Source organism: Musca vetustissima, unplaced genomic scaffold (genome assembly GCF_032173495.1).
Source record: "Musca vetustissima isolate MV318-11 ecotype Yass unplaced genomic scaffold, APGP_CSIRO_Mvet_v1 utg704, whole genome shotgun sequence".
In the NCBI taxonomy this organism is placed as follows: domain Eukaryota; kingdom Metazoa; phylum Arthropoda; class Insecta; order Diptera; family Muscidae; genus Musca; species Musca vetustissima.
Window position 1 is genome coordinate 1,629,409 of NW_026876336.1, and position 12,695 is coordinate 1,642,103.

At 31.7% G+C, this 12,695-nt stretch overlaps 2 protein-coding genes across 3 annotated transcripts in view; one reads left to right on the plus strand and one right to left on the minus strand.

Moving 5' to 3' along the window:
* The first annotated feature begins 1,486 nt into the window (after positions 1 to 1,486).
* On the plus strand, positions 1,487 to 5,278 carry LOC133338902 (cytochrome P450 4d1). The gene is made up of 4 exons (XM_061547031.1): positions 1,487 to 2,003; positions 4,177 to 4,246; positions 4,322 to 4,872; positions 4,929 to 5,278. Exons 1-4 carry the CDS (start codon positions 1,517 to 1,519, stop codon positions 5,276 to 5,278), a joined length of 1,458 nt encoding a protein of 485 aa, XP_061403015.1. The 5' UTR covers positions 1,487 to 1,516.
* A 5,960-nt stretch (positions 5,279 to 11,238) lies between these two features.
* LOC133338900 (sex-lethal homolog) overlaps positions 11,239 to 12,695 on the minus strand; it is a 33,798-nt gene continuing 32,341 nt past the window's right edge. For both annotated transcript variants that reach the window (XM_061547029.1, XM_061547027.1), the window contains exon 7: positions 11,239 to 11,384. In XM_061547029.1, coding sequence (XP_061403013.1) covers positions 11,317 to 11,384 — 68 coding nt within the window. In that variant the 3' untranslated portion in view covers positions 11,239 to 11,316. The remainder of the gene's footprint in view (positions 11,385 to 12,695) is intronic.

The window sequence follows — 12,695 nt, forward strand, 5'->3', positions numbered from 1 at the left end:
ATAAAAAAATGACTGATATTCAGCAAAAGAGAAACAAGAAACATCTCGACCGTTGACTTTTCGAAATCCTTCCGCTGTTTATATATATATATGTTTATCTGCTCCATTGGTGTTCTTCGCCTTCTCCTCCATGAATCAGAATTGGACGTAAGATACCAATAGCTTCGATAAATACTTTTCCATCTACTGTCACATACCAATACCAATAAATTGAGATGATACATGTCTGTCTGTGCTGCCAGACTGTTGCCGAAAATAGGCAAATGTACAATAACCTCATAAGCTTATCGCGGAACTCAGACTTATCAGCTATGGACAGTCCATATTGATTTATATTCAAGAAAACGTTTGTATAAATAAATAAAAAACATTATCTGTTCGCGTCCATTTGCCAAAATATTGTGTCCAGTTCAGTAACATTTTCGAGTTCTAAAAGAACTTCTTGATTTTGTTGAAGCGCAGAGTGTACCTTTTTTATTGCCTATATGTTGTATAATGATGGACTGGAGCTGTGGTTGAGGATAACAACAAGCCTGTCATTGATTCTCGCCACAATTGCTGCTGTTGTGTACTTTCTTAAATTTAAACCAAAAATCGACAAAACCCGAAGGATTTACAGCGCCCCTGCATTGCCGATTGTGGGTCATGCTCACTATTTCATTGGAATACCGGCCCATTTGATGATGCAACGCATTTGGTCTATGGGCGAGAGCCATAGAACACTAAAAGTTTGGTTGGGAACCCAGTTGAATATGGTATTCTCAGAGCTCGAGGATGTAGAAGCCATACTGGGTTCCATGACACATCTGCAGAAGGCGGATCAATATCAGGCCTTGCAATCGTGGCTGCGTGAGGGATTGCTCATTTCGACCGGTCGTAAGTGGTTTAAGCGCCGTAAACTATTAACTTCGGCTTTCCATTTTAACATCCTCGCCGAGTTCATAACGGTTTTCGATGGGAAGTCTCATCACATGGTGGACAGAATGCGGAGATTTTCTTCGGACCAAGGCGGCGATCAATCGTTTGATTTGTATGAAATTATAAGCCTGTATACCCTGGATGTGATTTGTGGTAAATATTTTTGAGTTAGATTCGGCTGTGAAAAAATACGAGGTATCCTAAGTGTCAATACACGCAAAAAAAGAAGAACGAGGGGAAGTTGTGCTACTTAGAATAATAATGGTTTTTATCAGTATTGACCCGGCCCGAAGAACCATTCGAGTTGGCCTCAAAACAATAAAATCCAATATACATAATTCCAATAATAGACTAGTCTATCCAAAATGAACTTGAGGTTTGGGCAATGCGATAATTTGTTTTGTATTGTTGAAATACGATTAGATTAAAAATTGAAAAATGCCTAACAATAAGTGCAAGAGCTCAGTACAAATTGAAATTTCATCGACGATAGAAGATGCCTGCTACCGTCCTGATAAACACGTTCTTGTATACCGGCGGATTCCTAGCAATCCTTACGGTAGTCGGTTTGATTTTGTATTTCGTAAAATACAGGCACATGATTGAGGTTACTAAGAATATACCAAGTCCACCATATTTGCCACTTGTGGGACATGGCCATCATTTTGTGGGCAAAGAACCCCATGAAAATGTCCGAACAATGTACGAATTTGCCAGCAAGTATGGATCCACGATTAAGGTGTGGCTCGGTACCGAGTTGAATATATTGACGTCCGACCTGAAGGACGTCGAAGTAGTATTGGGCACAACACGCTTCAACGACAAGGCCCACGAGTACCTTACTTTGGAACCTTGGCTGAAAGAGGGCTTGCTAACTAGTCGCGGCAAAAAGTGGCATTCTCGCCGAAAAGTTCTTACACCGGCATTCCACTTCAAAATTCTGGAAACATTCATTGAGATCTTTGAAAGGGAATCCCGAGCACTGTTGACCAATTTAGACAAAGAGTATCGCATGCAATCGATATCGACGCACGGATTTGATCTGTACAATTGGGTGAATTTGTGCACTTTGGACACGATTTGTGGTAAGAGACGATTGCGTATTGGCTAGGTTTCCACAAACACTAAACTCCCAAACTTAGTCTAGCCGCAAATCGTTTGGCGTCATTGTCCTTTTAATAATCTCAACATCACTGCTTAAAAGAAGGCGTAAAGTTGTTGTTTTTTAATTACATTGTGGTTGTGTCTAGTTGTCCACTCTCGTAGCTTCATTGTAAAATCATTGGAATTGTAAAATCATTGGAAATCGGGATATAACGCATGAGTTAAATATCTAATTATCTTTTTTTTTGTTTGAAATGCATTGAATGCAATTGCTCGTTATAACGAGCATTGACTATATTATCCAAAAAGTGCAAAATTACAAATATTATATTTGGGTATAAATATTGAATATTCTATTTTAAAGAAACAGAAACAATATCTTGCGTTATCTGGGTTATGAGATTGATATATAGTGATAATCTTATCCTCTTGATCGAATTGTTGAGTCAAATATTCAAATTACCAATATATTTCTGGAAATGCCCATGCAATTCTTTATTCTCTTTGTCCGATTAAACCCTCCATTTATCAAAACAACTTTTTGAAGTCCAATGTTTTGTGGGCTCTTAGAGCATTTTTTATTGTTATTGTTCTTGATAAGCACTTCTTTAATCTAATCATTCCAATTCAGAAGTGTCCGAAAACAAAACTGCCGGCATTGTGTTAACGCAGTCCAAATCCAACCGAGCGTGCTGCTAATACGACATGATCGGCGGCATAATAAACCTTGCAATCTGTTTCGGTGCAGTTGTGGCGACTTTGACCGCATTTGGCCTTGTCGTATATTTTCAAAAGTACAAGCATATTCTAGATGCGACCCGGAATATATCTAGTCCTCCTTCTCTACCTCTAATTGGCCATGGCCACCACTTTCTTGGCAAGCAGTCGCATCAGTACGTGCAATTGTTTAAGGAATTTTGTGAGAAGTATGGACCCACATATAAGCTGTGGATAGGTCCAGAATTCCACATACTCCTGGGTGATGTCAAAGATGTGGAAGCGGTTTTGGGCACTACCCAGTTCAATGACAAAGCCCAAGAATATTCATCATTGCAGCCATGGCTAAATGAAGGTTTGCTAATTAGTCGTGGCAAGAAATGGCATTCGCGTCGAAAGGTTCTTACGCCGGCATTTCATTTTAAAATATTGGAAAAATTCGTTGGGGTCTTTGAACGTGAATCCTGTACGCTGATAAACAATTTGGACAAGGAGTATCGTATGCAGACTGATAAAGGGTTTGACTTGTACAATTGGGTTAATTTGTGTACCCTGGACACAATTTGTGGTAAGGCTATGTGTGATGTGAGTATTTAAGTGCCATATCTCTGATGCGAAAGTTCTGTTAAGATGTAGTTAATAGACGACATAGAATGACGTCCTGCGACCCGTTCCGTGAAAATGTTATTGTTTAAATTGATGTCAGGATTTGCAATGAGCATTCATGTTGAAATTGTATTGTGGCATAAAACAACGATAAAGAATTAATTTGTGTACCCTGGACACAATTTGTGGTAAGGCTATGTGTGATGTGAGTATTTAAGTGCCATATCTCTGATGCGAAAGTTCTGTTAAGATGTAGTTAATAGACGACATAGAATGACGTCCTGCGACCCGTTCCGTGAAAATGTTATTGTTTAAATTGATGTCAGGATTTGCAATGAGCATTCATGTTGAAATTGTATTGTGGCATAAAACAACGATAAAGAATGAGATTTAGATGTTATTAAATTTTGCACTTTACACGCAAGTCTTGAAGAAAGCAAAAATTCAGTCTTATCAATGGATTGCTACCTCCAGTGGCAATTACTTTGACGATAATGTTTATATAGAGGGGGTTATTATTAAAACCTCCACCAGATGTTCTGAAGTCCAATTTGATTTTATACCGTTTTTTATAAAATCAAATCAAAATGGTCACGATAAGATAACAGAGGCGCGACCAAGAACATTAAACGTTCTTGTTTCGGACATAACAACTACTTCAGCCATGTTCATGGGGGGTGATGTATATAAAACTATTAGGTATAATTCTGTCATATTAAGAGATGATATATCGATGTTAATTTCGACCTATTAAATTACTCTGTTAGTTAAGTAATGTTGCTCGAAGCGATGCAGAACCTTCGTAATTTATCATTTGTATTTTACATTTAGAAACTGCCATGGGTGTTTCTGTCAATGCGCAAACGAATGCCGATTCGGAATATGTGAGAGCTGTTAAAACGTAAGTACTGTGATCACCTAATTGCCTGGCCATTAGGCCAACGACGAGTAACAATATTTCCCGATTTTTAATTAGCATCGCCATGGTATTGCACAAACGAATGTTTGACATTTTGTGTCGCTTCGATTTGACCTACCGTTTCACTAAATTGGCCCGCGAAGAAAAGAAGGCTTTGGCCGTTCTGCATGGTTTCACCGAAAAAGTGATTATACAGAGGCGAGAAGAGCTTTTGAAATCACAACAAATTAAACGAGACGACAGCACCAATGAAACTGGGTCCAAAAGAAAAATGGCCTTCCTTGACATTTTACTGCAATCCGAAGTGGACGGCAAGCCATTGACTAATTTGGATATACGAGAAGAAGTGGACACCTTTATGTTTGAGGGACACGATACAACGTCGTCAGCTGTTACATTCTGTTTCTACAATTTGGCACTGTATCCGGAATGCCAGCAAAAATGTTTCGAGGAAATTATCCAGGTCATGGGAAAAGACAAGTCGAAGCCGGTAACCTTTGAAGATCTGAATAACTTACATTATGTGGATTTGTGTATCAAGGAAACGTTACGCATGTTTCCCTCGGTACCGCTGTTGGGCAGAAAAGTAACAGAAGAGTGTGAAATAAGTAAGTGTGCTGTTGGCAGTCATCCAACATGTTCTCACCTCCTTTTTCAATTTCAGATGGCAAAATCATTCCAGCTGGAACAAACATTGGCATTTCTCCACTGCAACTGGGTCGTTTGGAAGAGTTATTCCCCGAACCGAATGTCTTTAAACCGGAAAGATTCGAAGCCGGTTACAGTACCGAACGATTAAGTCCCTATGCCTATATTCCGTTCTCGGCCGGACCACGTAATTGTATTGGACAAAAATTTGCCGTATTGGAAATAAAAACCATTTTGGCCAATGTTCTACGACACTATGAGGTGGAATATGTTGGCGACAAGGAAGAGGAACTGCCGTTGATAGCGGAATTGATATTGAGAACCAAGGATCCTTTAATGTTTAAAATAAAACCCAGAGTTTATTAAATTAACGCCGTCAATAAAATGTGCTTGCTTCTATGAATATTGAAAGCAAAAAACCAAAACACAATTCAAATGATTTTTGTGTCAATTTAATTGGCGAGTGAAGTGGATGTGTTGAGAGATCTGCTTTTCGCAATATCAAACAAAAATGCGGAAATTTATGAATAAAAATAGACAAATGTATTGGGCTGGTAGGTATTCAGTTTTCGTGTAGTATTCGTATATTGAAATGTGTATATATATATATGTATATATAAATACCGTGTTGTATTGATATAACGAAATTTCATTGGCGTCTTGCACGGCGCCCTCAGTATGGAGGCCACACAAAACTTTATTTTAATGAGTCTTAATTGTAGCAATTATTTTTTAAGTTCATATTGTTGCAATGAATATCTTTAATTTTTCAATAAACACCAACAATTATTAAAATTATCACAAAATTTATAATAATTTAAACCAATTTTCGATGATCCGGAAAATTTGACAATCTAATTGTCCGGACTAGTGAGATTTTACTGTCTTTACAATCATCTATTTTAACTGGCTGTCATCTAGAAAATGTATATCCTCTGTGTGTCCTCTTTTTCTATAACTGACATCTTTAATCATCTATATTTTTAAAACCTTGATCAATATTTGAGTCATTTATTTTGAAAGTGGTTTGCGCCCATTTTTCTTCTATTGAGATATTTAAGGGTTTTGGTGTGTTGATTTTTTTTTCAAAATTGTTTATAAGTGGTACTAATTTAGTTTGAGATTTTGTGCCCTTCAACATGTTTCAAGAAATCTAAATGTGTACCAAAATCTAAAATGGACTTAACCCTTTCAGTGTCTAAATTTTTTTTTGTCGGAATAAAAATCTAAAATGTTGTATTTAAAGTCATATAAAGGCATAGAGTTTAGAAAAAATAGCAATTTTCATTTTAACCCTCGGGCAGTTTCGTCTGTCTTTCAGCAAAAACAAAAACATCATCATCATTTCCAAAATCTAATCGGACTACCCATAACAAACCCCTTTGGCATTCCATACGATTACAAAACAAGGAAATGAAAAATGTTGTTTCTTTCTTTTAAATTAAATATTTTCCAAATAATATTTTTTATTTTTTATCTCACACATCAGTTTGTTGCTTTGTTCTTTTTATTGGATTTGTTGTTATTTTTTATAATTGTTATTACTTTGTTTTAAATATTGCTGGGAAAGGAGGTAAATACACAAAATTATATTCACAATATTGGTTGCGGTTGTTAAGTTATGAAATTGGGAAAAAGTTATTTTTCGTATTTACTTTGTTATAATTTTAATTTTATTTACTCTAAATTTTAAATAGGGATTTGTTGTTATTTTGACATAAAAAATCTTTTTATTCTTGTTTTTGGTTTTGTCTTTTTTTATTAAATATAATTGTAAATATTTGTTGTTGTTGTTTTTTAGATTTTCTTTTATATTAATGCTTATATATGTATGTATATAGAGTATATAATTGGAATATATAGTTTGTGATTTTTTAGTTTGTGTTTTGTTTCTGTTGTATATATAACATTTATAAAGATACATTATATAACAAGTCATAAATTGGGAGGTTGATTTTTGTCATAACATTTTTTGTTGTTTTTCGTTAATATTAACGTATTGTAACAAAACATTTAAAAACAATTAAATATGAGTAGACCTGTATCATCTCATTAATTTCCACACAACAGACACGAAACGCTCCGAAGTATATTCATATCTCGTAAAACTGAAATACGCCAAACCCTAAACTATATTATTGATGGAATGTGTTCCCTCAATGATGACCACCTTCGAAGGAACATTTCAAACATGTTTTAAAATATTGTTATTGTAATTTTATTGAGCATATATATTGTAATCCAAAAAAAAAACGTTCGTAATTTTATTTTGAATTGAACTCAAATAAATCTAGGCGAAAGTTCGATGATAGTCCACGCAAATTAGAATTTATGATGTACACACCTGCTCATAATTCAAGTATATTTTTAAATAATTGAAAATAATACAATACCAATATTTTCCAATACTCAAATGCAATATTAAATTAACTAAACTAGATTGGCCAACGTAAAAAAAAAAATAATAATAATAACTTCGGAGCTATAATTTTAAAATACTTATATTTTTGTATATGAGACGTTGAGCAGGCGCGTAAATTTCAAATAAAATAATAAATTTAGGAATAATTTAGATTAAACATTTTTGCAAACTTTTAACCAGCAATATGTATATTAAATGATTTACCTTTTTGGTTCTCACAATCATGTTTAACTTATTCTCATAATAATCAACTATGTATTTGGTTTCTTGGAAATTTACTGGCCTATCAGTTATATTAAATTTGCTGCTAATGAAACATATTACGTATTCGTGTTTTCATTTATATTAGAGTTTTATTTCGCAATTCCCGGTTCAACAAATACTAAAACAGAAAAGTCAAAACGGTCTTATGCTACGTTCAAACGGACATTGTTCGCTCTCACATTCGTTGTTCAGACCACGTTTGTATATAGGTCAATTCTAAATAAGTGTATTTATCAAAAAAAAAAAAAAAAAAAAAAACATGTTAACTCTGACAGCGTGAAAAAAATTGATAAAATTTACAAATATTTTTAGAAAAAATTAGGAGAAATAATACAATATCCATTTATTTCCATTCGGTTTTAATTAGCGTATAAAACGAGAAACAAATGTACGATAAACCAAAAACAAATTATCAATTCATGTACATAATTAGGAGAGCGAAGAACAGTGTTCAAATGTCCCGTCAGAACATGGCATTATTAGAGAATTTCCCCTACATAGGAAAAGTAATGAGATTTTCCGATTTTGTTCTTTTTTGTTATTATTTAGTTTTTTTCTTCTTTTAATTTGTAATTTTATGAAATGATAAGAAAAGTAAAGAACGAAATTATTCGATTTAAAGAGGACACATAATTTGAATAACGTAACGTATCATCATAATTCATTGCATTCGATTTCAATTTTTGTTATTGACTTCTATCATTTTTGTTTGTATGTTAATATAATCACTAGGTTCATATAGATGCATTGTTTATTTTAAAATTCGTTTACATAAATTATTATCATTAAGAATTAATTGGTATTGTTGCACATCCGGTACATACCGCCGGTTCCGTATGTATACTTCTAGTAATGATTTACTTATGCAGTAATGTTGGTTTTCATTAATTATTAATTTATTTAAATAATTTGATCCGCTAACAGTTTGTTAAATGTTTATATTAAAATTAGTTGTTTTTCTTTTGTTGTTTTTATGTGTGTTTCATTAATTGTTATAATTTGTTCTTTTTAATTTTTTGTTCTATTAGTTAAAAATCTTTATGGGCAGTTGACGTTGTTCATTTCTTTTGTTTTGTTTTTTAATCATTTCTTTTAACTTTTCTTAAGTAAAAAATTATTTTTTATGTATATATATATATATTTATGTATAATTTTTAAAGGATTTTCATTTGAAAAATATTTAATATACAAAGTTGTCGTTAGATTTGTTTTGGAACCTTCTTAGGCTTGATTTTTTTTAATAATAATTTACAAAAATGTAACTTTTCTTTTAACATGGAATTTTCAGTTTTGTTCAACAATATCGTCTTGTAACAGTACTAATTTTCTTGTTTTGTATATAAATTTAAATGCTAAAGCTAATGTGGTAAGTTCTATGGAAGTCAGATTTTTTTCTTTTCTCTTTTTAGTTTATGTCGCATAATAATAAAACTCTGTTCCTTTGAAACTGTGGATTAATTCTTATAAATTGTACTTACTAAAAATTCGATTACAATTGAAAACGTTAGATGCTTTAAAATTAAAAAATAAATAAATGGCTTGTTTATTCTGACTATCTTAAGAATACGAAGTGAACACACATCCCGATAAACAATTTCCAATTTGAAGGCCGATTTTTTCACGCATAACATTTCTTGTTATATTTTTACTATATCTTAACACCAGAACAAAAGAAATGCTATTTAAATGATTACGAAAAGGAACAGAGATATTTAGTTAAAATACGAATTGTAATGATTCTCCTTGCCGAAAATGATTTTCGATGATAATTCTGTGACGTCGAATCTGAAAACATTTTGCTTTTAATGAATTAGCATTTTTGTTATGTATGGTAAGTGACAAAATCTAAAGTATATGGAAAAATTACATATACAGCACATCTACAATTCACGGCATCGTGTTGTGAAAATTCGGTTTATTTAAATTTAAACCGCGTATTTATTTAATATTTAGTATAGACAATTTAATACAAAGAAAAATATGAATTGGTGAACAAATACTAATAATAAGGTCATATAATTTTTTAAATTAAATTTTAATATTTATTAAGAATATGCGGAGGTTGAACATACTTTTGTATCTAAAAAATTAAAATAATGCGACTCTATTTATAATAATTGCTTTGGAGACAAATTATAATTTGTCACCATTAGACCACCTACGCCTAATATAAATAGACCCTGGAAACAACAACATAATTGTATTCAGTATTGTCACCAATCTAAATTCTTTCCATTCTAAATTTCATATATCTGAGATATTTTTAAGAATATCATTGCAAACTTTTACATCCAACCAAGATAGTCGTTCAATGCCATACTTGTATGCATGTTTCAAAGCTAACAAATCAAGTTCTTTTCAGATTCGACGAAATCATTCGTATAAGTAATGAGAACATTTCATACAGTAACTAATGAGTAAATGAATTATATACTTAAGTATTAGTTTGTTCTTTTTCAACATGACTTTATTATTTAAACTAGCAAAGATTTTTCTTATGAATCAGTCAGAATATTTTTTTTATAAATTTAAACAAATACGTAAAAGAAAACGAAAGTCAGTGTGTGACAATGAAATCGGTTATACACTTGATTTCTATTTTGAAAGATGTCTAATTTTGTGAGAATTGTTATTTTCTGCTAAGGTACATTTTTCATACTAATTTGTCTTTGATGTTTTTATTTTTTTGTAATAAATGTCGAAGACACAACTCAATGCAATAAGGGCAATGCAACCAACCAGCTCTTAGGGCCATATGAGAAAAAAATGATTTTCACAAATAGAATCCGTTGCAACCTTAACTACAACATTTTATTTTAAAGGAAGAAAAAAGTTATTGTCTTAACTGTCACTTGTTAAAGTGCTACCAAAGAAACAAGATACAAAATAATAAAGACGGGCCTTTTGCACAGCTTACAGCATGTCAACCAGTTATTTGTATATTTTAATATATCGATTCGAAATAATAAGTTCTAGGGTATTTTTTTAATATTTACGTTTAGGGTCAGGAGTAAAACGATGTCCATGGGATGACCGAGAAACTATAAACGTCATTGTCTTTTAAAATATATATCAAGAGATTTAATCATTTTTAAATTAAAAAAACAATTGCATAATTGGTCTTTTTAGGGTCTATTTAGATACATAGGTTGAAGATAATTTAACAAATACATAACGTTTTACCATCAACCCATTTTTCAGTTATTCGAATTATTTTCGAATGTTATTATATGTTATAGTAAACATTTCTAAGCCAACGCCCACAGTTAAAAAGATAATCAAAATATGAACTCAAATTTCCAGTCTTTGCTTTATTAAAACTAAAATAAACGAATATAAAAATAATAATAAAAAATAATTAGCAAACATATTCATGTTAATAGTTTTTTTCTTACATGTACTTATTTAAAAAAAAAGAAACTCTTAGTCTTTTATGTAGAAAAACAACTTCATTTTTGTTTTGTTTTTGGTTTTCTTAGCAATATACAAAATGTTTTTTGTTGGTATTTATCGATACGAATTTTTCTTGGTATGGAAAGATGTAATGGCTAACAAAGAATGACAAATTTGTTTTTGAATAATTTAGTTAGCTTAAATATAAATGAATTAAACCTAACGATTATACAAGTGATTAATTAAATATCGTAATACTATTGAGTTTGCCTTTGTTGTTGCTAATTTATTATTAAATAATTATTTACACTAATGTATGGCTGAATTATAAGTAGGGATAGTGATACGATTTGTTGCGATAAAAGCCATCCAGAAGGCCAGAATAGTTGTACGCTGTGGGTAGAAGGCAGGATACGCATGAACGTGGACAACCACCAGTTGCATGGAAAAGAAAAAAGATGTTTATATTTATTTTGGTTTAATTTACATCGTGCTTAAGAAAGAAAAACAGTTTTCAACGAAAAAAATAAACATGAATCCTAAACATTTTTGAGGGAAGATGATTCTCTCTGGATGATGTGTGGAAATTTTGTTTTTAATAAAACATAAAAAAAACAATACTAAAATTAATAACTACGCCCAAGGAAATAATTATCATTAAGTCAATTCGAATCGAAATGTTGATATAAAAATATTATTGACAAATGGTACTGACAACACAAAGTGATCCTATACACATATTGTAAGCTCTCATCGTTACATCGAAAATATGGTTATATCGGAATTGGTTCTAACTGAAAACGCCAGAACAACGCAATATTTAAATTTACTTTTTTAGAAGTATTTTATACAAATGAAAATATAAATTTCAGTATACAAAAAAACAAAAATATTAATTGTACTTTGCTTATGTGCTTTGGCGTATGCTTCTTCTTCAAGTTGTCTTAAAACTAATGATTTCAAAAGATCAATATTGTTCTGGTCGCTCCACACTTCGTAATGGGATGGACATCCTAATGTCTTTTTTTGCACTCTCATTAATTTTTTTTTAATTATTGGTTTATAAGGTTTATATTTTATTTCATTGCTATATTTTGAGTAATGTTTTTACAAGTCTTCAAAATAGTCCATTCAATGGACTGGGCTTAATTTAGTTTGTTCAATGGAATGGCAAGCAAAATAGTTTGAAAGAAAAAAAAAAAACAAAAAACAAAAATAAAAACCTGAAGTTGTCAAGGTTTTTAGTCTGAGGTACAACAGTTTTGACTGTTTGCTCCATTGTTAAATCGGAAAATCGTTGAGCCTCATAATCTTTACACCGGAGTTTTACTGTATATGTTTCATAAAAAATATTAATTACAAAATAGTGTCTCCTGATTACTTTAGTTCAGACTCAAATTGCTTTACTTGAAATAAAATATAATTTCCAGAATTATCGTTAGGGGGAACGTTTCACAAATTTTAAATTATCCGTTTATTTCTTCGGATAATCGTTTTATATTTTTTAGGTTTATTTTAGTTTAAAGATGTACCAATAATTTGTTTATAACAATTGCTACTATATCACATTTTGCTCAAATGACTTAACATTATTTCTGTTTCTTGGACACGAATTGAAAATGGCTACGAATATATTTTAATTTTCGGAACACTAAACAATTATTTGCCGCACATGACAGTCGGTCTAAAATTATAACAAATAAT